The 27,598-nt window shown below is 45.9% G+C and overlaps 1 protein-coding gene and 1 long non-coding RNA gene across 2 annotated transcripts; both read right to left on the bottom strand.

The window, feature by feature from the left end:
* Positions 1-367: 367 nt before the first annotated feature.
* LOC141026416 (uncharacterized) lies at positions 368-6,598 on the bottom strand. The gene is made up of 2 exons (XR_012188500.1): positions 6,068-6,598; positions 368-5,120 (listed from the first exon to the last, which is right to left on the bottom strand). It is a non-coding gene; the product is annotated as an uncharacterized lncRNA (long non-coding RNA).
* A 486-nt stretch (positions 6,599-7,084) lies between these two features.
* LOC109767662 (putative U-box domain-containing protein 53) lies at positions 7,085-10,196 on the bottom strand. The gene is made up of 3 exons (XM_073503086.1): positions 10,070-10,196; positions 9,076-9,606; positions 7,085-8,292 (listed from the first exon to the last, which is right to left on the bottom strand). Exons 2-3 carry the CDS (start codon positions 9,424-9,426, stop codon positions 7,195-7,197), a joined length of 1,449 nt encoding a protein of 482 aa, XP_073359187.1. The 5' UTR covers positions 9,427-9,606; positions 10,070-10,196; the 3' UTR covers positions 7,085-7,194.
* Positions 10,197-27,598: the final 17,402 nt, after the last annotated feature.

The raw sequence follows: 27,598 nt of genomic DNA, 5'->3' as shown, positions 1-27,598 counted from the left end.
CTGACATCAACTGCAAAATCAAATGGACTTGTGTAGGAACCAGAATTTCGGATTTCGTTTTTTGATTTTTACCGGTGCTGGACGAAATGGGCGAAATTCTGTTTTTTCGGATTTTTTCGGAAAATTTCGGACGAAAATCATAAAACAAAATTTGAATTTTGGGACGAAAAATGAGCGAAATTTGCCTAAAATTTTGAAATACAACAGAACAACAAATGAGTATTCAAAACTTTTAGCAAAATATGCATGTAAAAATCAAACAGCTGAATCTATTCATCAAATCACTATGTATCAGACTGAACATCAACACTCCAGTTGCAACCATTCAGACAATAGCATAGTGGATCGATTCAGAGAGCAGCAACCATTAGAAAAGCAACATGATAGTCCAGATTAACATGTGACTTAATAGTTCAGATACTAAGAGTAACATGCGACTTAATAGTTCTACCAAGAGTCGAAACGAACACCCATAACGGTTCAGAATTACAGTCCACGATGAATTTAACACGGCATTCAAAGTTCAATTATGCCGACCCCAAAATACAAACAGAAAGTTCAATTCAGACTTCCTGTTCTTCAACTCTTCAGTCTTGCACCAAAAGTATTGAATCGAACAGAGACCTTCACTTCGGACTTCCTGTTCATCCACCCGTTAGTCTTCATCAAACCAAAAGCTCTTTTGCTCCCATGCCGCTTAACCTTGCAATTAAAGCATTGTGAATTATATAAACATAGATGGCAGAAACAACAACTCAATGATGGCAGCCGCAATTGGAACAACATATAAAATCATATGGGCAGAAACAATGTGAATTATATACATATTACAAGTAGATGGCAGAAACAACTCATAGATGACAGCCCAAATTAAAACAACATATAAATTCAGATGGACTAAAGCATTGTGAATTATATAAACATTACAAGTAGATGGCAGCAACAACTCATAGATGGCAGCCCCAATTGAAACACCATATAGAATCATATGGACTAAAGCATTGTGAATTATATAAACATCAAGTAGATGGCAGAAACAACAATTAATAGATGGCAACCCCAATTGAAACAACATTGAAAATCATATGGACTAAAGCAAACATCACATGTTTATGACAGAATATAAGAAAGTGCATAAATGGGAAATTATTGATGGGCCGTGCTCCATGGCGCTGCCACCACCGTCCATGGACGGGAAAGAGACTGGGAGGGAGGAGATTGGGAGGGAAGGAGACGAGGGAGGAGATTGGGAGGGAGGGAGACGAGGTGGATGGGAGGAGGCGGCGCTGCACCGCGCCCCCGCCTCACTCGCTAGGGTTCCGTTGCCCACAGCCGCCGCTCAGTCGGATGGAGACGGGAAAAGTGAATTTTAGGGTTAGGAGGAGATTTTTTTTTTTGAGGGGAAAAACCAAGTTTATTCCGTAAAGTCCACATGGAGTGGGATACATCTCTGGTCATGAGGAGCGCCAAACCAGACGTGGCGTCCCGGACCTCTCAAAAGAGAAAACTTGGCTAAACTATGTGCTTCATAATTCACAGCACGACTCTCAAAAGAAAAAATACAGTGAAAGGAAGAACCTCTAAGGTTTATTTCCGCGATAATTGCTCCATACGTACCGTGTGACCTCCTATTGATATCTGAGACGACTTGCTGGCAGTCCGAGGCAATAACAAAGTTTTGGATACCCATATCTTCTGCAAGGGATAACGCCTCCCGACAAGCAAGAGCTTCAAGTGTCGCCGCGTCTTCCACTCCCTCGACCACTAGGGCCGAGCTGCCCATGTAGTTTCCGGCCGAATCTCTACAAACTGCTGCCGCAGATCCTCCTCTTCTTTCCATAACCCCGGCGTCCACATGAATCTTGCACCACCCAGCAGGAGGTTTCTTCGGCCGTCGTTGAATGGGTGCGGCAGCCGCTGGTGCAGCGACCTGACCTCGTTCCATCGTCTTTATAGTATCTAGTTCTGCCAAGAAACGTCCAATAAAGTCAAAGGTAGATTGGGGGCTCTGAAATATGGCTTCATGAATAGCTTTGCGTCGGGCATGCCAGATGGACCATAGTGTAACTGCTGCAAGGATGAACTGATCATGTGATAACATTTGCATGAGAGTGAACAGCCACTGCCTCGCACTTGGCTCCGTGCTCCCTATGATTTTATGTGTGACATCCTCATCAATGAGCGCCCAAACGCTCCTTGATGATGAGCACTCTAGCAAGGAGTGACGCCATGAATCCCGGTTACCGCAAAGCCCGCACTGGTCAGAGGTAGCCATGTGTCGGTTTGCCCTGACATCGTTTGTTGGGAGGGAGTGCTTCGACAGTCTCCATAAGAACATGCGAATTTTCCCCGGCACCTCCGTCTTCCATAATCTCTTCCATGATCCCTCCTCTGCAATGGAGTTTGAAGTTCCCGCAGACCCTTCTAACCACGCCTCCCTTCTTTGTTTAGTGGCAACAAGCATCTTGTACGCCGACTTTACAGTAAAAGCTCCATTTTTCTCATAGTACCAAGCCCAAAAGTCACTTACGTTTCTTGTGCACAAAGGAATTGCTAGTACAACTTGTGCATCTATTGGCATAAAATGTTGTTGGACAAGTTGCCTGTTCCAAGATGCGGTTGCGGCAATGATGAGCTCGGACACCCGATTGGGGGGATTGGGGGCGATACTTCCAAGGGGACGAAACATCCCCTCTCGGGGCAGCCAGTTCTGACCCCATATGTGTGTTGTTTCTCCGTTCCCAATCCGTCTGATTAATCCCTGCCGTAGTGTATCCCTGCCCTCGATGATGGCACGCCAAACTTGGCTGGGATGGCTTCCTAGTTCCGCGCCCAGTATATCCGAGTTTGGGTAGTATACGCCTTTCAAGATACGAGCACTCAAGGTTTCTGGATTCTGTAGCAGCCTCCAGGCTTGTTTCGCCAACATTGATAAGTTGAAGAGTTCAAAATCTTTGAACCCCAGACCCCCCATGCCCTTGGGCTGCGTCATAGTTTTCCAGGAGACCCAATGAGGCTTCCGTTTTCCTTCCTTACTACCCCATCAGAATTTCCTAATAAGCATGTTCAGATGTTCACATAAACCTCTTGGAAGCTTGAAGCAAGACATAGAAAAGACCGGTACTCCTTGTGCCACAGATTTTACCAACACTTCCTTTCCCGCTGAGGAGATGGTGCTTTCAATCCAGCCCTGAACCTTGCTCCACAGAATTCATGCTTTTATACCACAGGGGGGTTTGTGTGGGCTGTAGTAGACCATGGGCTGGGCTGTGAGTTTAAAAGTGGCCGAATTTTTTGGGCCGGTAACGAGATGGACGAAAATCGCTGGAATTTTGGTTTTCTCGGACGAAATCCAAAACTTTGGTAGGAACCAGAATCTAGCTTCTTCTTGATGGTCCCAAGGTCCATCAGGTGCTTGATAATTTCATTATAATCTGGAATATTCAGCCTTTCCACATCTACTGGAACATTAAAAATATGACTAAATTTCAGCTTCTTCAGAATAGCTTCGCACTGCTTCAGAATTGTAGCTTCAGGCAACACTGTAGATATTTCGGGCCAGGGTTTTGTCGGCAAGAAGCGTCCCTTGGCACCACGGAGAACATGGCTCCCCCGTTGAACATTTTTAGCTCGAGGGGCAGCCGACGATGAGAAACCAGATTAAGGAAATTTCAGCTCAACGTCTAAGAATGGAACAGTTCACTGTGTTGTACAGCATTCGACTGGTAATTTGGAACAACTGATTCAACTTCTATAAGTAGACCCTGCTAACAAATGATTTATTGGATAATTTGGACTGTTGTACAAAATTTAAGAGTGGAACTAATTGCTCAGTTTCTAATTTTTTTACTTGGAACATCCACTGAATAAGGTGACCTGATTCACTGAAGCAAATAAAACAGTGCTTGGGAAAATGCTTACAAACAGTAGTAGCAAGTTAAAGATCAAGTTGGACAGGGCAAGGTCTAAATGGCATCTCCCTTTTTATAAAAGTCAAAAAGATCTTAATGGCCTCGTGACTGAATAAGATGTGCATTAGCTGCTCAGTACAACTTAACTGAATTCACTAACTCGAGGTAACAATGAAGAAAGAAGAAAACATTCATAAAATGCAGATTCTCTCTTCTTTGAACATATTGCACGACTCGGCATCTTCTTGTAGGAAAGAACAAAGAAAAGAAAGAAGGATAAAATAAGAACAAAGCCATGAACAGAGCATCGAGGAATCAGTAGAACAATTTCAACTCACCCATGTATGCGCTTCCTATAATCACTGCAAATCGGAAGAATACCAATGAAATACGGAGATGCATAAATAGCAAGATAAGGAGGAGAATGCTTGCGTAAAAAGAGAACACCCATTCAATTACCATTTCTACCCTCTACACTTTCACGCCTCTTCGACGAAAAGGAGGCTAACTGAATAATATAATACTCACTGTGATAAGAATGATATTAGTTAAACACAAAGTAATGTCAGGTTACTGGATTAATTGAAGGGACACTTTAGAAAACAAAAGGAACAGTAGAAAACAAAAGGAACAGTAGCAGGCTACCTGACTCCTCTCTGTTTCCAGCTAGGCATAATTATCCCAAAGAAAGAAAGCACAAATTACTGACACGTGATGTTAGCTAGGCCAATGACATATATACATATGAAACCGACACAAAGGCTAAGCCAATCAACAATTACTTCTGCTGTTGCACAAGCATCTAAGCACATTGAGAAAGGAACTCGACGAACTCACGAGAGCAGATAAAGTAAATACAAATTATTAATAGTGACATAAATATATAATTAGTGCAAATTCATGAGTGGGTTCACTCTTTCTTTACCAAACTATTGTGTGATGAGGCGTAGGATATAAGGCATAAAAAATAGCAATCAATGTACGAAAGAAAGTAAACCGGCGTGCAGGGCGTTCTAAATCTTAATCATGATTGTACTTGCAGGATGAATGTGCCTTCATAAGCCAAACAAAATCAGAGTTCCAGAGGAAACAATAGGCAAAAAGAGAGGACACCTAATGGGCTGAGGCCACGCCATGTCGCGCCTCCCCATGGTTGACCTTCATGTTCAAATAACCAAGTATATCACATCATTTCTGGTCCATATACCCCTGGAAAACATAATGACATCAGTTAATGGTATACACATAGTTCAAAAAAAAAACTGTGAGCATATTTTCACTAACAATACATACACCAACACCAAAATCAGAAGAAACAGAATTAAGAATATTTCAAGTGAACTTGGCACCCGATAGATTTGACAAGCCAATATATGACAACTTGTCATGTTCATATGGAAAAAAGCGATACTTGACACAAATGAATTTATCTGTAAAATTGACATAAGGAAAGAACTTGATAAGCATGATAATATACAGTCAAGCGTCGGATGGTGCTCGGCTGACAGGCATGATGGAAAAAAACTCTGGCCTCTTGAGGAGATACATGACAGAACCAAGCTCTGCCCGGAATCTCTTTCGAAGGTAGCGCCGCTCAGACGACGACAACTTAGACGGGACAAAGATCTCTTGCTTCACATCAAAGCCATCGCTATTAAGGCCGATGCACTTGCATTTTGGCGCAGATGAATCTTCAGAGTCAACACGAACAGGGCTGCCCGACCCACCTACAGTCTCTGCATACCCCATGCCCCGGTAAGCTATTTCAACGTAGCTCCGTTTAATCTGCATCTGCGGCCTATACTCCATGAGGACCGTTGGTGTCATGTTACCAGGCGCCAGCTAGGCAAAATCTGCTGAATAGTGACAAACAGCTTCAGCCACAAACACAAACACCAAACTGAAACCTATCGCGGATTGAAATGAGAGCACACAAACCGAAATTTACAGGCACTCAAATGTGGTGCAGCAAAACCCTAGAATTGCACTTGGCCCTAGGACCAATCCATACCAAGCTACCAGCCGTACTAATGAAATGAATCAGATCAGGACGGGCACAGAGTGAAATGAATCTTATCTCTCTAAATCCAAACAGGAGCTACAAATGTGCAGGTCAACGACTGAATTTCATATTGGGAGTCTGGAAGGGGATTCACCTTAGGGTTGGAGATTGAGGTTGTCGGCGTCGGGAACAAGGCCGAGACGTGCCCCGTGACCTCCCCTGCCCGGCGTCAACGACCTCGGCGTCCGCGGCTGTGGCTTGAGGACAGATCCGCCACTGTGGCTTGACGGTGAGCCGGTGAGCCCCTCCGCCCTCCCCCTGCTGCCTCCTGCACGCCGGTGGGCAGGACTGCCGCCGGGGCGCCGGGCAGGCGGGCCACGGGAGCCTCCTGGGAGCGGGACGGCGAGCGGTGGCGCGGCGAGGATTCTCCGGGCTCTGGCCGTGGCGCTCGGGGGCGGGGGGGGGGGGGGGGGGGGGGGGGGGGGGGGGGGGGGGGGACGGGAGGTGCAGGGTGCGATGGCGTGGCGACGGTGGTGCAGGGGGCGCGGGGAGCGGCGGCGACGGCTGGGGCATGAGGGGAAGGGAGGGGCGTGACGGAGAGAAGGGGGTGGTGGTGGCGGCGCAGAGGAGAGGGGGAGCTAGGGTTACGGGAGGGGAGTTGCGAGGCGAGGATGGAGCGGGGTGCGCGTGTGCGGGAGGTGACTTGCTGCACTTATACGCTAACATATGAAATGACGGAAATACCCTTGGTGGGCAACCAAAATTACATGCGGTGGCATGGCTAAGCAGTGTTCGGCTTCGATCCGATGGCCCAGTTCGCTCATCTCAATATCCGACGGCCCAGATCGCTCCACCTGAACATCCGACGGCCAGGATCGTTTTGGAAACGCAATCCAACGGCCCAGAATCCAAACGCACGGGAAGGCTCCATTTTGGTCTGGACTCTAACAATGGGATGAAATGAAACGCAAACTCTTTTGCATTTTCCCAAAAAGAATTCTAGTTGTATATATGAATGGACCTGGTGTTATTCCACATGGCCAGTACGGCCTCTTCTTTTTCTGCACAATATGTACAGACAGCTGGCAGCTAAATGGTGAGGAATCACATGCACATCTCGATATATATAGCTGAAACATCTTATAGTAATTCTCAACAAGTCTGCAAACGGTACACCTCAGGAAAATAAATGGTTTTTTAGGAGAATAGTAGGTTTTCCTACTGGATTTTTTTTATTTTAATGTAAAGAAAAGTAAATGATAAGAGTGATTTTTTGTTTATTCACATTTCATATTTTTCTGAGGAATCAGATGCACATTTCGGTGTACCTACACAACACAACACAACAGCTATATTTCCCGAGACTATTTCTGCACAAGGTCTATCTAACATTGTGTGCATCATCATCTGTTCTTGGAGCTCCAGTCCATGATGGCCGACCGGAGCGAGTGGTTGGGGATGAGGCTCTTGCTCGGCAGCCGGAGGTTGGTCATCGGCGACTTGTCCTTCATGCTCACCCATGTCTCGATCGCCTTCCGGTCGTAGGTGTACCCATCGGCGGCGACGCATGGGTCCTCCATGATTTCCTGAAGAATGGGGCAGAGGAAGTGGCCCGGCGCTGCTGACGATGATGCTGTCCGGAGGAGAAGGGCCTTCGTCTCCCTGGCGGCTCTGGCAGCGACGTCCTTGATCCGCTCCAGCGCCGGGAGGATGTGCTCGCGCAGCCCGGGCCGGTCCCTGCGCCGCATCTCTGCGCACCGCAGCGCAAGTGCGGCCAGCTCCCGCGCCTCCTCCGGCGGTTGCGTCCAGCATCTCCGTGAAGGAGTCACCGCCGTCTTCCTCCAGCGCGGTCTCCACGGCGTGGGCGAGCCCGAGCGGCGACGTCCTCCCCGTGAGCAGCTGCAGCACTACCACGCCGAGCGCGTACACGTCTGACTTGGCCGACACGGCGCCCGTCCGCTGGTACTCCGGGTCGATGTAGCAGAATGTGCCCACGGGCGTCGTGTTCCTCACCATCGTGGACTGCTGCTGGCCTCCTCCTCCTCCGGCTCCCGAGTGGTGGAGGAGCGCCGTCGAGAGGCCGACGTCGCCGACCTTGCTGGAGAGGTTCCGGTCGAGCAGGATGTTGGCCGGCTTGAGGTCGCGGTGGATGATGGGGTCCGGCCTGGCGCTGTGGAGGAAGGCGACGGCGGTGGCCACCTCCCAGGCGACCCGGACGCGGTCGTACCAGGCGAGCGGCGGCATGCCATTCCGGCGGTGGTGGAGAGCATCGTCCAGGCTGCCGTTCTCCATGTACTCGTACACCACGCAGCCGCGCTCCGGGCAGGCGCCCAGCAGCAGCAGCAGGTGAGGGTGCCGGATCTTGCCCAGAACCTCCAGCTGCATGCAGCAAAGATTTAAGATGAGATGAGCACTTGCAAAACGCAAAGTTCAGAATAAAGATACATGTTGCAGTGACAGTCCATTTCTAAAAGCTGAACTGGAATTCTCTTTGATTTTGATTAAAAACCATTGTTTTTGCCAAATTCATTTAATGAATTCCTTAAAATGTTCTAGTCACAGTCCATTTGTAAATACTGAATTGAGTGCTGTTTGATTTTTGAAAAAAAAAATAGTCATAGGTGTCTGATATTAGCCAAACTTATTTGATGAATCCTTGCATCCCTCTTTGGATTTTTATTTACACTTTCTGTTGGAGTTAATTTTGTTCAGCAGTCTTAAGATGCTCTGCTTACCATCTAAGATGTAAGATAAATATTTGATCTCACCGTCCAAGGTCACGGATGAATATTTTAGTCAAGATTTGAAGTCAAAATGAAAATAAGAACCATAGCTTTGATGTGTAGTCTAGCCAAATAGAAACCTAGATAGCATTAGTTAAAATTATATCTTTATTTATTTACCATTGTGCTTTAATGGCAATATATGATATACCTTCTCATTTCAACAGCCTGCAAATTTCATATTTTTAGCCCCATATAGTCATTTATAGGCTTTCACCTATTAATAGTAGGCACGAGTCATTGGATCATCAAAAATTAACGGCTAATATTAACTCAGTAGTGTCTTAAAATTTCTCAATTTTGTTTGCCAAAAAATAACCTCTGGGTGTAATGAGCAGATAATGAAGAACATATTTGTGTTTCCAAGTAAATACAGTACCTCTTGCTGTAACTGCTGAGTTCCAAAACCTTCCAGGGAGTTCAAGACTTTCACTGCTGCAACAGTATGCTGAAACTTAGCCTTGTAGACTGTTCCATATGTCCCCTTACCAATCACAAGATCACTTGAAAACGATGAAGTCGCCGCTTGGATATGCTCCCAAGAGTACCTATTGTACTCGGTTAAACATCGTCCGGCATTTTTCAGTCCTGTGTTGATCTCTCCAGCATTTTGGTGATCACCATCACCCTCTGTTGCTTTCTGTCCAGAAGAGCTTTGTATAGGTTGAGCTTCTCTTTCGGCCACCTCCTCTTCTTCTCTCTCCATTCGCCTTAGCAATCTCCTCACCATTTCTTCTGTCAGGTCAATCTCTCGAAGCTTGATTTCGTGCTCGACACGCTGGATGCCCAAGTTGTCGTGTAACTAACAGCAAGGTTTCAACAAGAAACGGTTAAAAACCTTGCATATTATTACACACTTTATGCCGATGTTACGTCGTCGCGCACTTGCGAGACCGGGATGTATTGCCCACTGTCATCAGAGGATGAAGAGCAGAGCAGGTCAGTGTTCTGAATAATTGCAACGACTAAAGAACAGCCGGTACACCCTTATGAATAACCCTTAATCACAAATTGCCCTCACTTGGTACAAGAAAAGCTCATATTCATCAACCTAACGATAATGCAGTACGCTCAAGGAGAAAACTCTGCACTCTGCAGGTGTGACCTTGTGACACTGTAACCATAAAATTTGTTCATAGATGCTGCCGCTGTCAAGATCAGGATCCGGAAGAGGACCCTCCCGCCGGGCACGAACTTGTCGAGGGCCCACTTGAGCGCGTGCCTGCTGCTCCTGCTCCCGCTCACCGCGATGGCCACCGAATATCAGAAACATTCAGCTCCTCTGGTTCCTGAGAAATCTCAGAGACACGAGGAAAATCCTAGGGGAGACAGAGAGGGAGAGAGAGATCTGCTGATCGACCGCGCGTGCGTACCTTGGAGAAGCCATGCGAGGAGGGTGACGGTGATCCGTGGAACCGGGCAAGGAGGCGGAGTCAGCAGGAGACGCGGACGTGGAGTGAGGACTGAGCTCAGCCCAGAGGGGAGCCGAGATGGACGGAAGGGGCGTCTCCGGTTAAGTTGGTTGGAACGTACCGTAATAAATTATTGCAACGGGCAAGGTTGGAGGGTGTGTGTACAGTGAACAAGCACGGGTAAGCCATATTGCTATGCTTACCCGCGGATGTATAGACGCCTCACTAATAACCACTCAACCAATGCTCTTTGGTTTTCTCTCCCCGGAATACATCCGTACATCTAATATATATATTTTTAGAACGGAGGCTCAAGAAGAGCCCGATTTTGAATTAACAAAGCCATCAACCGGCCAGGGATTACACAAGGCCACCAATACAACCAACTGGAAACAGAAAAGGAAACAAACTGCAGGTACACGGTGATGCCGAAGCAGCTTACAAGCACCAAAGACTACACACCCTATAGAAGTAAACAGAATAAGCACTAGCTTGTAGTCAACGGAGTCCTCCAAGTGAACTATGATCAGTAGGACAAACAGAGGGGAACTTCGGGCGGAGCCATTGCCCACCGTCGATGAACCGAGCCCTCATCTACCCTGGAAGGTGCACATCGAAACCATGCCGCTCCTCTCCAAATCCGGAGGGGACCCCTGCCCCTCGCCTTGGCTCGAAAGGCGCCGGACCGCCGGAAGATGGAATTGCCCTCCCTAGAGCAAGGAAAGGGCATGATTCTGGGCACCAAGGGAGATACTCAGCTCGACACGACACTGCACGAAGGGTACCAGATGAAAGTCCACACCGCAGCCCATTGATACAAGCACGAAGAGGAAAAACTGCACAAGGGAGCTGTCACTGAACAAACAAACAGCAAGGAGAAAATGGAGCATCCATAACTGGAATCAGATCAACCCGCAGAATCAGCTCCGTGGCCTAGCAACCGCATCTGGTTGTTGCCAACACAAAGGAGAGGATCCCTATCCCCTCCCTGCCCAAGGCAAAGACGTTGAGCAAGCAAGCACAGATCGGCTAATGGCCAAATCGAGAGGACAACGGACCAACACTAATTCAGAGACAAAGCACCATGCTCCAAATCCCTCGCCAAAGACGCGGCAACCCAGCCACCACCGCCCTGCACCACAGCACTCTCCCACCTTGCCCAAGCCGGCACCTTCAAGAAGGAGGCGGCGCACGCCGCGCCGCTGTCGACCTGCCTCCGCAAGACATGGGATTTCTCCTGGGCATGGAGCGGGAGGGAGAGGGCACGAACCTCGACGGCGCCTCCGAGGAGGGGAACGGCACCGGCCGGTGTCGCCGCCGTCGTGGCTAGAGCACACCAGCCAAGGATTTCTCCCGATTCGGTCCGCACCTCCAGGCAGCCCGACAACGGATCCGACGGCCAGAGGCCACCGACGACCAGATCCGGCGGGGCAAAGTGTTGCGTGGTGGAGGGAGACTGCCTTCAGATCCAGCCGCGAGCGAGGAGGACGCAGCACCCGCTGCGACCAGCGACAGCTCCCGCCGTCCCTCGCCACCCTCGCGGCTGAGGAAACGGAGGGCCACCACCTGCGACGCCGCTTGCAGAAGAGACAGCGCCGCCTCGCCACCCGAGGCCGCCGCCTCGGCGTCCGGAGCCCTCCGGTCGGGAGCAGCAGATCCTCGCCGCCGCCGTCCTTGACGACCCCACGGACAGCGCCGGAGGTCTCCTCGGGCGGCGGCGAGGGGGGGAGGGGGGAGGCGGGAGGAAGGTTCGGCGGCTAGGGTTCGTCGCCACCCGAGTCGCCCCAAGCGGAGCGACGCGGGGGCCAAGTGAAAAAATCTTTCCACCACCGTACATCTAATATTCAGTCAGTGTTAAATGCCAAATGGCAATGATGCACATCTGTTTTCTAACCGCCCAAATTTTTATAGGGCATTGTTTCTCAATTAGGATATTTTGTGTGAACGGCAACACATATGTGAATTATGACAATCCCATTTGGTTGATCCTCCTTTTCTTTCACACATCTTGGGATCCGTTTGGTTGTATTACAAAATTTATTCAGGAGAAACTTTCAATCTATCCATCATCTGTCATGGCACTGCAGAGAACAACAGAAATAACAGAAATTACCGCTAGGTCCATGTGGCACCTAGCGATGACTTAAAGGCGCGCCGCAGTCATCGCCCTCACTCGCCAGAGCCGGTCAAACATTGTTGTATTATATAGGAAGTCGTCGTGGTAAGCCCCCCATAGGACAAACACACTAGAACAACATTCGTCGCCAATGAAGAGAAGCGTAGATCGTAAGATCAAACTTGTAGACACATGACCAAATACTGGATCCAAACTGGTCCATCGAAGACCAGCACCGATCGAATCAAGTGAGATCTGACGGAGACACTCCACCACAGGCCCTCCGGCAATGCTATACGCACCATCAGGGCAAGGATCGAATGTGGGAGACATTATCCCTACTAGGGGAGATCGCCGCCGCCACATAGCCGCAACCAAGACGTTGAACCAAACAAGAATGAGAGAGGGGTCGCTCTTGACGGCTAGAGCCTATGGTTCTCCGCACCTCCACGGACCAAAGGCAATCGGAGGCGGGGCGGACCGGTGGCAGTGCCGACTAGAGGAGGGGAAACCCTAGTCACCTGGGAGCCTCTTCTTGGGAAGGAGGAAAACGGTTCATGAAAAGAATAGCAGACGCTGCTCGATAGGAGATATGCCATCCTTGTGACAAGTGTAGTGGTTTTGTTTTGTTGCATCCAACACATTAGTAAGTATGACCTGGTTTAATTTGCCTTATTTGGTTTTGGTTTCAATGATTATGATTTACTTTTGGAATATTTTTTGTAAGACGTCGACATAGCATAGTTCGGCAATCATAAGTTAGAATTTCATGAATTGGTTTTTTGGGAACATGAAGCATCATACTTCATCAGACGCGCAGATGCACATCAACATAGAAACCAACACAAACGAAAGTCTGAAAATCCGGCGCCAGATTTTTGGACATGGCAAATTAAACATTTTTCATGATAATTTATATTGGTGCGAAAATGACAATTTTAGTCTGCGAGTATGAGATTTTTTTTGGCAAAAATGAACTGAGACGGATTTGTCATGCCCGCCAACCAAATTTGTCATCCTCGATGAATACAACTTGCCATGAAGAAACGTTTGATTTATCATGACTAAAAACTGACGTTCCTTTTTTTTACGAGAATAACTTCCGATCTATTCATCAACTGTCAAGGTAATATACGCGTGCGCACACGCATACGTTCTCACGTACGATCCCGGGCAACGTTGGCACTGCCCAACATGAGGCAGACAAACCTGCCCCGGTAGAAACAATGATCCGTCCCGAGTCTTGACCAGAGGGGGCAAAATTTTGTGTTTTGACCCTTTTGTGAAAGTTTAGCCGGATCTAACCCTGGTTCAATTTTTTTTTGAGATCTGACCCTTTTCCTACCGCCGGGATAGACAGCGGTAAGGTATAACAGCCTACCGTCGAGGTCCCCGGCGATAAGACTTAATTGTGCCGTCACATCTGTTTAACATTAAAAATACCCTACCGCCAGAGTCTTTGGCGGTAGGCTGTGCAAACCTACCGCCAAAGAGCACGACAGTAAGCTCTGCACGTGCACATGCATAAATCCTGCAGTCACTCGTTTAAACTTTGGGCCATCCATCAGGAGCAGGCATGCATGCAGGTAACAGTGAGCTCGCTTGTCTTTTATCTCCGCAACATACACGCATGCATCAATGCATCTCTCTACTAGGAGCTACTACTAGCCCGTGCTCAAGTGTTCTCAAATCCTAAAACAAAAAAAAATCCCTCAAAAGAAAAAACTTGGAGCCTAGTAATAGCCTACATACTACTCCCACTTCTCTGCCACACGCTAGTCCTTGTTACATGCATGTAACAGTGAGCCTACTAGGAGTACTAGTTAATTTGGCGTGCACTTTTCTGCCACATGCTAGTCCCACTTGTGACATGCATGACCAGCGCCGCCACATGCTAGTCCCACTTGTGACATGCATGACCAGCGCCATAGGCTATTACGATGCGATGCCTACCTCTAGGCTCTTTGGCGGTAGGGTTGCACAACCTATCATCAAAAACTCTGGCGGTAGGTTATTTTCACGTTAAACGAACATGATGGTGCAGTTAAGTCTACCGCCAAGGCTCATGGCGGTAGGTAGTTATATCCTATCGCCAGGCATGATGTCTATAGAAAAAGGATCAGATCCTGAAATTTTTTCGGACCAGCGTCAAATCCGGCTAAACTATCGTAAAAGAGTCAATTTAGCCACCAGAGGGAGTGGACGACGTTCCGGGAAAAACACCACGCGCATTAAATCATGTATATCTATTCAAGTCGCAACTTGCGAGGAAGGAAGGATGCCATGTGAACACAGGGCGAATCGGGACCTTTCTTCCGAATAGTATAGGACAACACCACCAGCACCAGGACAACGGCCCACGGTGACGACGACGCTCATGAACTGCATCTTCCATAATCCGTAGTATATCCATCCTGCTACGTGCAGTATTATTTGTGTGTGTGTGGTCGGGTCCAGCGTTTTTTTTTTTTGAGACACTATTCTAGGGTAGATGTTTTTTTTAGGCAATCCAGGGTAGATTTTTTTTTTAGCAGTTGCAAACTTGCAATCCAGGCTAGATGCTTTTTTTTTAGGGGTCTCCAGGTTAGATGCTTGTGGTCGGGTCCTGCGTGAAAGCTATGCGGGTCGACTGGGTAGGGCTGAGCGGATGTTGTTTCGGGTGAACGCGACAGGGCCATGCCTAGACTGGGCCGGTGCATCCCCCGTTTTCGTTTTGAACTTTCATGCCGGCCCGCTTTTGTTTAGAATTTTTTTATTTTCTACTTTTATTTTAAATTTTAAAATTCATGAGAATTTTTAAGTCTCTTATTTTTGTAAAAAGATCATGAGTATTTTATAAATTGTGATTTTTGCTAAAATGTTAATACCTTTTTAAAATCGATGAACATTTTCAAGATTTGTGATTATTTTCTAAATTTATGGATATTTTTAAAATCATGATTTTCTTTGAATTTTGAGACTTTTTTTGAATTCATGAATATTTTCTAAAATAAATGAACTTTCTTATAATAGCACCCGTTTTAGATGATCCACAACTTTCTTCAGGTATGTCCACAACTATAAAAATATGACATCACTTATACTAAGCCAGCAAAATTCGAGCCGACGAATGATACTCTACAGTTTCTTCGCGTTAGTATAGAGAAATACAACATTTTTCACTCAGACTAGAACAAAGACGAACAAGCAAAAAAAAGGCAAAAAGGATGAAAAACAACACTATCAACAATTCCTAATTAGGAAATGCAAAAGGCATTACGGCCACATGCCACGGTAGATTCTGAACTACAAAACAATGTTGCTAAATCAGGTGAGTACACTGACCGACCAACCCTGAAAATCACTATGTCGAACAGCTCCGGGCTGCAAGGCAGATTGATGACCAGTAGGCATGCAAATTCCCAACCTTTAGGGTACCCTCCGACCCTCCTTAGTTCAATTAAATGAACTAAAATTTCAAAAATAATTAATATAAATTCTGAAAGTTAGTTCATTTAGTTGAATTATGGAGGGTTGAAGGGTAACCTCAAGGTTCCAAATTTGCATCCCTAATGACCAGAGGGCTCGGCTTCCCATAGCAACCATCACATATTGTGTTCGAGTCAAATTTATTGTTTCCAACAATATTTTTCCAATCAAATACCTTCTTTAAAATACATATTGTGCATCATTACAATTGGTGTATCTTACAAGTTACAACGCCTAGATATCCAACAAAATCTGGCAAATCATGTCAATTTTTTTCACAAAATGTAAAAAAAAATAGTACTCCCTCCCTTCTGGTTCATAAGGCTCACATGTATCTCTACATCATCAATTTGATCAGCGAAATATGAGTTATATATCACATAAGACATACCATTAGAAATTTCTTTCGACTACAAATTCAATGATACACCTTTTGTGATATATAACTCATATTTCATAAACCAAATTGACAATCTAGGGATACACGCAGGGCTTATAAATCTCGATAGAGGGAGTGTGCATCCACACAATGCACATGGTTAAATTTTCTAACTACACATGCAAGCCAATGTATCATCCATATATGGAAGCAACAAGCGTGCAAAGTTTTTGTTAGAAATGACCTTGTACTATGAGTTTAGATAGGAATTTTAGGTTTTCATTCGTCATGTCCAAGTTGTGATAGTGTTAGATCAAACATTGGCAAGTTCCCATATGTGTGCCTTTGAGTATGAGTAAGTTATGTTAGGCTTATCTATGTCACACTTAAAGGTCATGCTCGAGTACATATGTTATTTTCCCGATAAAAAGACACTTTTGTTAACTCATAACATCAAGGGGATATATATCATAATGAATATACGCCATGCCTCTACATGACAAGGTTGCACACAACCAACACCAACTCACACACATTATAACTAAAAAACACGAACAACAACAAAATCATAGTCGACCGAAACCATGCCTAAGGTGAGGGGTGGAGTACGTGCCTATCCGTAGACTATCCCACCACCCATGTGCGGTGAAACATCCCTGGCTGCCTACTCCAAATGTGTACACACCACCATCAACATCATATGACATGTGTACCAAGAGGTTGCATATTAAAAGAAATAAAGAATAAAAATCAAGGCTGAGATGTGCCTTTGGCAAACATGTTGACCGTTTGTATTCATGATATTTTTATATGATCGATCCTTGGTGTTAGAGCCAACACTTACTATTAGAGCAAGGTCAAATATTTGAAGTCATGCTTACTCTGGGAAGGTGACTCTACTATTTGGTGGCGCAAAAGGAGAAGCAATGGGAAGTTGTTATTTGCAAGGTGGTAGAGTACCATTGATGGGAGTGGTGCTGCCAAAGGTGTCACAACGGAAAATCTCCTCAATTTTTTTCCAAGGGAGATAGGTGAGGAAATGAGTTATGCATGTGTAAGTTAGCATCATTAGAGCAGTTGAACCATGCCATGGTCGAGGGGTTCTAAGGCGACGCATGTCACCAAGGGTAACAAATGAGTGCAAAGATAAGGTGGTAGGTGGTTATCTGCTTGTCTTGATGAGGAGACCAAGCTCAAGTATTTAGTGGGGCCAAGACTTAGTAGGTACAGTTAGGCATGCCCATGTCATACTATGAGTTCACCTTTTGAGTACATTTGCTTGGTATAGGCATGTTCACATATATATGAACATGCATATGCTATTTTTATCAACATGCCATGGTTCAAAACAACTAAGAGAAGCAAGGTTTGAGAGGTTCCTTTGGCGAAGTTCTCATCATGGGTGCTCATGATATTTGTTAGTGGTCTACCTTGCGTTTAGTACTTTAATTTCAACATGTTTATCTTGTCTTTACATCCATTCCTCTTGTGCACTTTTGAGTATGGAATGAAACACCCAACGAGAAAAAAATATGGGGAAGAACAAGTTGGCAGTTTTCCAAAAGTAAAATAAAAATCAAGAGCACACGGCCTCTCACGCCTGTATATTCAGATGTTGGTTCACATGCCAGTTGAGAAAGGGTTAAAAGGTGCATGACATGTACATTGTGTGTGTGGTTCTAGTGGCATGAGTTTACTAGGTGCCATATCCAATCGGAGTTCACATGTGCCATGCGTGTGCGTGTGTGTGTGTAAAGTTGCTAGTACATGACCGCTCCAAGTGCGGCTGATGCACATTTAACATCTTCTTTGTGTGTGTGAAGAGGACAGACAATAAATTATTTTCTTAAGATGACATGAGTACTGTAGTATGTGTGAGCCTTTTTGCATCCATACATCTTGTTTGTAACATTTGAAGAATCTCTTTATTGTGATGCATCATGATACATTCTTCCATAAAGCCTATGTGGGTCTAACCCTAATGAAAATCTAGCATCTTAATATGATACTACTTTGTTGGGAATTAGCACATACTTTGTCGTCAGGAAAAGTAAAACAAAACGAAATGGTAATTTTCATATCACTTATGTACTATCGAGTGAATTTTCCCCTTGAAATGAAGCAGCATCAACAACAAAAAAAGTGACATAAAATTAACCCCAAATCATGGTAAAGAAAAATGGAAAGTAGCTAACCAAATCTCCTAGCATTATTATCAATTGTAGGGCACACAAGTTCCTTTGTGGATAGCACAATGGTCTTACATCATCAATCTTTTGCTAACATCTACATCAAAAATAGGATTTGGACAACAAGGGACAAGGTAGTGGATATGACAGTCACCACCTTAGAGATGAGCTCTTTTTGCTTGATAGAAATTGTTTCTTCCATCAATTTTCATCAATCGTCTTCCTCTTCTCTCCTCTCCTCTCCCCCTCCCTCCCTCACTCCATCCGTCTCTCTCTCTCTCTCTCTCCACTAGTAGAAAAGAGGGCTTTGGTTTAGGCCGGGTCAGCCCATTAGTCCCGGTTCAGTCCAGAACCGGGACCAATGGGGGCACTGGTCCCGGTTCGTGAGGCCAGGGGCCTACCGGGCCTCGCGGGGGCATTGGTCCCGGTTCGTCTGGCCCCTTTGGTCCCGGCTTGAACCGGGACCACAGGCTGCCCTTTAGTCCCGGTTCATGCCACGAACTGGGACCAATGAGGTGCCTATATATACCCCTCGCCCGCGAGCAGAGCACTCCAGTGCTCTGTTTTTCTCAGGCCGGCGAGGGGAGGGCTTTATGGTGCTCTAGCTCACCTCCTATGCACATGAGGTGTTCGATGAAATGCCCGAGCCACAGTAGTTAAGCTTTCTCCTCTCGAAGCTCGACCTCAAAGCTCCATTTTCCTCGAGATTTGTCTAGGTTTAGCGGCCCGTCACGTCCCATTCCCGCCTTCACCGCCGTCGATCGCCCGCGCCGATCTCGTCGCCGGCACCACCTTGGTGAGCCTCTTGTTCTTATCTTCTTTCTGAAAGAAAAAATTCTTACTTTAGATAGATACTTGTCTAATTTTCTTACTATTGTATTGCTTGTTATTATATAGTGCGATGGTTTTGGTATCCGCCCCCGTTGGCCCTCGTCCTATCTATGATTCGGATGTGGTATATATTATCTTTATAACTATTGGTTCATTTATTGTTTATGAAAATTATGCCGACCAACGTGACATAGATTTTATTTATCTAGGAGGTATGTGAACCGGAAATTCCAACTGGCCCTATTGTCGAGAGGTTAAATTTAGTTGAAGAAGAAAACAATTTCTTGAAGGAAAAAATAAAAAAAATTGAGGAGGAGAAGATGATATTGGAGTTGCATGTTGCGGATGTCGTCGATGATCACAAGATCAAGATGGATGCAATGCGCTTGAAGATTAGAAAGATTAGAAAATATGCCATTCATACCGAGGCTTGGTATCATTATGCCGTTGGATCAATTGTTACCTTGGTTGCGATTATGATCGCATTTGTTTTCGCATTGAAATGTTTTACATAGTTTCAATGTATGGTTTAATTAATTAGATGCTCTGGAGGGCTATATGTTGTTAGATGAGAACTATGTATGTACTTTGGTTTTAATGTGATGATGAACTTCTATTAATTTGGTCACTTAATTATCTATTCATGATGTTCTATAATGGTTTTTGACACACTTAATTATATATAATACACGCAGATGAACCGGCAATGGATGTACGGTGACAGACACACCTCCGAGTACATTAAGGGCGTGCATGATTTTCTCGAAGTGGCTGAGGCAAACAAGCAGAATGGTTTTATGTGTTGTCCATGCCCTACATGTGGGAATACGAAGTCTTACTCTGACCGGAAAATCCTTCACACCCACCTGCTTTACAAGGGTTTCATGCCACACTATAATGTTTGGACGAGGCACGGAGAAATAGGGGTTATGATGGAAGACGGCGAAGAAGAAGAGGACGATGACAGCTATGTGCCCCCTGAATACGGTGATGTTGCAACGGGGGAAGCTGCTAAAGATCAAGAGGAACCAGACGATTTCCCAAATGATGCTGCAACGGGGGAAGCTGCTGAAGATCAAGAGGAACCAGTGCCCGATGATGATGATCTCCACCGGGTCATTGTCGATGCAAGGACGCAATGCGAAAGTCAAAAGGAGAAGCTGAAGTTCGATCGCATGTTAGAGGATCACAAAAAAGGGTTGTACCCCAATTGCGAAGATGGCAACACAAAGCTCGGTACCGTACTGGAATTGCTGCAGTGGAAGGCAGAGAATGCTGTGCCTAACAAAGGATTTGAGAAGCTATGGAAAATATTGAAGAAGAAGCTTCCAAAGGATAACGAATTGCCCGACAGTACATACACAACAAAGAAGGTCGTATGCCCTCTAGGATTGGAGGTGCAGAAGATACATGCATGCCGTAATGACTGCATCCTCTACCGCGGTGCGTACAAGGATCTGAACGCATGCCCGGTATGCGGTGCATTGCGGTATAGATCAGACGAGATGACCCTGGTGATGTTGACGGCGAGCCCCCCGGGAAGAGGGTACCTGCGAAGGTGATGTGGTATGCTCCTATAATACCACGGTTGAAACGTCTGTTCAGAAACGAAGAGCATGCCAAGTTGATGCGACGGCATAGTGAGGACCGTAAGAAAGACGGGAAGTTGAGAGCACCCGCTGACGGGTCGCAGTGGAGAAAAATCGAGAGAAAGTACTGGGCTGAGTTTGCAGCTGACCCAAGGAACGTATGGTTTGGTTTAAGCGCAGATGGCATTAATCCTTTCGGGGAGCAGAGCAGCAATCACAGCACCTGGCCCGTGACTCTATGTATGTATAACCTTCCTCCTTGGATGTGCATGAAGCGGAAGTTCATTATGATGCCAGTTCTCATCCAAGGCCCTAAGCAACCCGGCAACGACATTGATGTGTACCTAAGGCCATTAGTTGAAGAACTTTTACAGCTGTGGAATGGAAATGCTGTACGTACGTGGGATGAGCACAAAACAGGAGGAATTTAACCTGCACGCGTTGCTGTTTGTAACCATCAACGAATGGCCCGCTCTCAGTAACCTTTCAGGACAGACAAACAAGGGATACCACGCATGCACGCACTGTTTAGATGACACTGAAAGTATATACCTGGACAAATGCAGGAAGAATGTGTACCTGGGCCATCGTCGATTTCTTCCGACCAACCATCAATGTCAAAAGAAAGGCAAGCATTTCAAAGGCGAGGCAGATCACCGGAAGAAGCCTACCATGCGTACCGGTGATTACGTACTTGCTATGGTCAATGATTTACACATAATCTTTGGAAAGGGTCCCGGCGGACTAGCTGTTCCGAATGACGCTGAGGGACACGCACCCATGTGGAAGAAGAAATCTATATTTTGGGACCTACCCTACTGGAAAGACCTAGAGGTCCGCTCTTCAATCGACGTGATGCACGTGATGAAGAACCTTTGCGCGAACCTACTAGGCTTCTTGGGCGTGTATGGGAAGACAAAAGATACACCTGAGGCACAGGAGGACCTGCAACGTTTGCACGAAAAAGAGGGCATGCCTCCGAAGCAGTATGAAGGTCCTGCCAGCTACGATCTTACGAAAGAAGAGAAAGAAATCTTCTTTGAATGCCTTCTCAGTATGAAGGTCCCGACTGGCTTCTGGTCGAATATAAAGGGAATAATAAATATGCCAGAGAAAAAGTTCCAGAACCTAAAGTCTCATGACTGCCACGTGATTATGACGCAACTGCTTCCGGTTGCATTGAGGGGGCTTCTACCGGAAAACGTCCGATTAGCCATTGTGAAGCTATGTGCATTCCTCAATGCAATCTTTCAGAAGGCGATTGATCCAGAAATCATACCAAGGCTAAGGAGTGATGTGGCGCAATGTCTTGTCAGTTTCGAGCTGGTGTTCCCACCATCCTTCTTCAATATCATGACGCACGTCCTAGTTCATCTAGTCGACGAGATTGTCATTCTGGGGCCCGTATTTCTACACAATATGTTCCCCTTTGAGAGGTTCATGGTAGTCCTAAAGAAATATGTCCGTAACCGCGCTAGGCCAGAAGGAAGCATCTCCATGGGCCATCAAACAGAGGATGTCATTGGGTTTTGTGTTGACTTCATTCCTGGCCTTAAGAAGATAAGTCTCCCTAAATCGCGGTATGAGGGGAGACTGACTGAAAAAGGCACGCTAGGAGCGGACTCAATAATATGTAGGGACGGGCATTCTTGGTCTCAAGCACACTACACAGTTCTACAGAACTCTACCTTGGTGACCCCGTATGTCCATGAATACAAGAACAGTCTGCGCTCCAAACACCTGGAGCAGTGTGACGACTGGATTACATGTGAACACATCAGGACTTTCAGCAGTTGGTTGGAAACATGTCTCAGAGGTGACACCACTGTTTGTGATGAGTTGTACTCGTTGTCCAGGGGACCATCTTCGACTGTATTGACTTACAAAGGATATGAGATAAATGGGAATACATTTTACACGATCGCCCAAGATCAAAAGAGCACCAACCAAAACAGCGGCGTCCGCTTTGATGCAGCAACCGAGAGGGGAAAGGACACATATTATGGTTACGTAATGGACATATGGGAACTTGACTACGGACATGATTTTAAGGTCCCTTTGTTTAAGTGCAAATGGGTCAATCTGTCAGGAGGCGGGGTACAGGTAGACCCACAGTACGGAATGACAACAGTGGATCTGAACAATCTTGGGTACACTGACGAACCGTTCGTCCTAGCTAATGATGTGGCCCAGGTTATCTATGTGAAGGACATGTCTACCAGACCAATAAAAAGAAAAGATAAGGAAGCGAATACATCATACGATGAGCCAAAGCGCCACATAGTTCTTTCAGGAAAAAGGGACATTGTGGGAGTGGAGGGCAAGACAGACATATCTGAAGATTATGAAAAGTTTCATGAAATTCCTCCCTTCAAAGTCAAGGCTGACCCAAGCATCCTGATAAACGATGAAGATTATCCATGGTTACGGCGCAATAAGCAAATGACACAAGCGAAGAAAAAGTGAAGACTTTCTCCCGCAACTATTATGATGATACCATGCCAACTTTGTAACAGACGAGTATGATACCATTGTCCGTTTTGTACACGAAGTGCATCCAGTTTTTGCCGTAACCCTCTCAACTTTCTTGCACATGCTATGTGGATGAAATGATGATACCATGCCAACTTTCAACCTTTTCAGAGTTCATTTGAAATGCTTTTCAATTTCAGGGTCTTATAGCTCAAAATAATCAATAAATGCATGAAAAATAACAAATGAAGTCAGAAAGGGTTGAAAATTGATGATGTGGCTTTGAATGGTGCATTTTGAACACACAAAAAGTCAGGAGTTCAAATAAATTTTAAAAAATGAAATCCCTTTGTAACAGACGAGTTTCCGTATGAAACTCTGATACTTCGAAAGAGATTGTCCGTTTTGTACACGAAGTGCATCCAGTTTTTGCCGTAACCCTCTCAACTTTCTTGCACATGCTATGTGGATGAAATGATGATACCATGCCAACTTTCAACCTTTTCAGAGTTCTTTTGAAATGCTTTTAAATTTTAGGGTCTTATAGCTCAAAATAATCAGTAAACGCATGAAAAATGGTGCATGAAACATAATAAATAAAATAAATAAGTAATTAGAAATAAAATAATATAAAATTTAATAAAATATATAAGTAGAAACAAAATAAAATAAACTTTAATAACATAAATAAAATTTATGAAACTAAAATTATCAAAGTATTTTCTGTTCAAAACATTATAAGCAACCTCTAGTATTATTGAAACTAAAATTATATAAAATTGATGCAACTAAAATTATCAAAGTATTTTCTGTTCAAAATCATTGAAAGCAAAAAGAATTTTCATAAAGAACTTTTTTTGTTAGAAACTTTAATAGCAAAAAGAATTATCATAAAGTAAAATAAATAAGTAATTAGAAACAAAATAAAATAAAATAAATAAGTTTTTTGTTCTAAGTAGAAACAAAGCAAAATAAATAAAGCAAAAAAGAAAACAAAAAAACAGGCAAAAAATAAAAATTATGCCACCTACTGGGCCACCACGGCCTGAATACGACTAGAAACCCATCCATGGGCAAGGATTCAGGCCTGCAGAAGGCCCAGTAGGCCCACAGGCATGTACAGAGAGGTTAGGCCCGTAAGCCTGCTTTAGAGAGGAGCTCGACAGCTCAGGCGCACCGCACCTTATAAACAGGCGCGGCTCTCTCTCAGCTAGCGAGGTGGGACTAAACTCCCACCACGACGCCGCTGTGCAAGGCTTTCCGTCCCGGTTGGTGCCACCAACCGGGACTAAAGGGTGCCTTTGGTCCCGGTTGGTGGCACCAACCGGGACCAATGCCCCCCCTTTAGTCCCGGTTGGTGCCACCAACCGGGACCAAAGGTGTTGGAAATATGCCCTAGAGGCAATAATAAATAGGTTATTATTATATTTCCTTGTTCACGATAATCGTTTATTATCCATGCTAGAATTGTATTGATAGGAAACTCAGATACATGTGTGGATACATAGACAACACCATGTCCCTAGTAAGCCTCTAGTTGACTAGCTCGTTGATCAATAGATGGTTACGGTTTCCTGACCATGGACATTGGATGTCGTTGATAACGGGATCACATCATTAGGAGAATGATGTGATGGACGAGACCCAATCCTAAGCCTAGCACAAGATCGTGTAGTTCGTTTGCTCAGAGCTTTTCTAATGTCAAGTATCAGTTCCTTAGACCATGAGATTGTGCAACTCCTGGATACCGTAGGAATGCTTTGGGTGTACCAAACGTCACAACGTAACTGGGTGACTATAAAGGTGCACTACAGGTATCTCTGAAAGTGTCTGTTGGGTTGGCACGAATCGAGACTGGGATTTGTCACTCCGTGTAAACGGAGAGGTATCTCTGGGCCCACTCGGTAGGACATCATCATAATGTGCACAATGTGACCAAGGAGTTGATCACGGGATGATGTGAGTTACGGAACGAGTAAAGAGACTTGCCGGTAACGAGATTGAACAAGGTATAGGGATACCGACGATCGAATCTCGGGCAAGTAACATATCGATAGACAAAGGGAATTGCATACGGGATTGATTGAATCCCCGACATCGTGGTTCATCCGATGAGATCATCGTGGAACATGTGGGAGCCAACATGGGTATCCAGATCCCATTGTTGGTTATTGACCGGAGAACGTCTCGGTCATGTCTGCATGGTTCCCGAACCCGTAGGGTCTACACACTTAAGGTTCGATGACGCTAGGGTTATAGGGAAAGTATGTACGTGGTTACCGAATGTTGTTCGGAGTCCCGGATGAGATCCCGGACGTCACGGGGAGTTCCGGAATGGTCCGGAGGTAAAGATTTATATATGGGAAGTCCTGTTTTGGTCACCGGAAAAGTTTCGGGTGATATCGGTAATGTACCGGGACCACCGGGAGGGTCCCGGGGGTCCACCAAGTGGGGCCACCAGCCCCAGGAGGCTGCGTGGGCCAAGTGTGGGAGGGGACCAGCCCCAGGTGGGCTGGTGCGCCCCCCACCAAGGCCCAAGGCGCATGGGAGAGTGGAGGGGGCAAACCCTAGGTCCAGATGGGCCTTAAGGCCCACCCTAGTGGCGCCCCCCCTCTCCTCCCCTTGGCCGCCCCTTGGATGGGATCTAGGGCTGGCCGCCTCCTCTTGGGGTGGGAACCCTAGAGGGGGCGCAGCCCCCCCCCTATATATAGTTGAGGTTTGGGCTGCCCAAGACATATGAGAACGTCTCTCTTTCGGCGCAGCCCTACCCCTCTCCCTCCTCCTCCTCTCCCGCGGTGCTTGGCGAAGCCCTGCGGGATTGCCACGCTCCTCCATCACCACCACGCCGTCGTGCTGCTGCTGGATGGAGTCTTCCCCAACCTCTCCCTCTCTCCTTGCTGGATCAAGGCGTGGGAGACGTCACCGGGCTGCACGTGTGTTGAACGCGGAGGCACCGTTCTTCGGTGCTTGGATCGGAATCAACTGCGATCTGAATCGCTACGAGTACGACTCCCTCATCCGCGTTCTTGCAACGCTTCCGCATCGCGATCTACAATGGTATGTAGATGCACTCCCCTTCCCCTCTTTGCTAGATTACTCCATAGATTGATCTTGGTGATGCGTAGAAAATTTTGAATTTCTGCTACGTTCCCTAACAGTGGCATCATGAGCTAGGTCTATGCGTAGTTTCTATGCACGAGTAGAACACAAAGAAGTTATGGGCGTAGATGTTGCCAATTCTTCTTGCCGCTACTAGTCTTATCTTGTTTCGGCGGCATTGTGGGATGAAGCGGCCCGGGCTGACCTTACACGTACGCTTACGTGAGACAGGTTCCACCGACTGACATGGACTAGTTGCATAAGGTGGCTAGCGGGTGTCTGTCTCTCCCACTTTAGTCGGAACGGATTCGATGAAAAGGGTCCTTATGAAGGGTAAATAGAAATTGGCATATCACGTTGTGGTTTTACGTAGGTAAGAAACGTTCTTGCTAGAAACCTATACAAGCCACGTAAAAACTTGCAACAACAATTAGAGGACGTCTAACTTGTTTTTGCAGCATGTGCCTTGTGATGTGATATGGCCAGAAGATGTGATGAATGATATATGTGATGTATGAGATTGATCATATTCTTGTAATAGAAATCACGACTTGCATGTCGATGAGTATGACAACCGGCAGAAGCCATAGGAGTTGTCTTTATTTTTTGTATGACCTGCGTGTCATTGAATAACGCCATGTAAATTACTTTACTTTATTGCTAAGCGCGTTAGCCATAGAAGTAGAAGTAATCGTTGGCGTGACAACTTCATGAAGACACAATGATGGAGATCATGATGATGGAGATCATGATGATGGAGATCATGGTGTCATGCCGGTGACAAAGATGATCATGGTGCCCCGAAGATGGAGATCAAAGGAGCAAAATGATATTGGCCATATCATGTCACTATTTGATTGCATGTGATGTTTATCATGTTATGCATCTTATTTGCTTAGAACGACGGTAGTAAGTAAGATGATCCCTTATAATAATTTCAAGAAAGTGTTCCCCCTAACTGTGCACCGTTGCGAAGGTTCGTTGTTTCGAAGCACCACGTGATGATCGGGTGTGATAGATTCTAACGTTCGAATACAACGGGTGTTGATGAGCCTAGCATGTACAGACATGGCCTCGGAACACATGTGAAACACTTAGGTTGACTTGACGAGCCTAGCATGTACAGACATGGCCTCGGAACACAAGAGACCAAAAGGTCGAGCATGAGTCGTATAGAAGATACGATCAACATGGAGATGTTCACCGATGATGACTAGTCCGTCTCACGTGATGATCGGACACGGCCTAGTTTGACTCGGATCATGTATCACTTAGATGACTAGAGGGATGTCTATCTGAGTGGGAGTTCAATAATCAGATGAACTTCATTATCATGAACATAGTCAA

This window comes from Aegilops tauschii, chromosome 7 (genome assembly GCF_002575655.3).
Source record: "Aegilops tauschii subsp. strangulata cultivar AL8/78 chromosome 7, Aet v6.0, whole genome shotgun sequence".
Lineage (NCBI taxonomy): Eukaryota > Viridiplantae > Streptophyta > Magnoliopsida > Poales > Poaceae > Aegilops > Aegilops tauschii.
The sequence above is the reverse complement of the archived record's forward strand: the minus strand, read 5'-3'. Positions and strand labels throughout refer to the sequence as shown.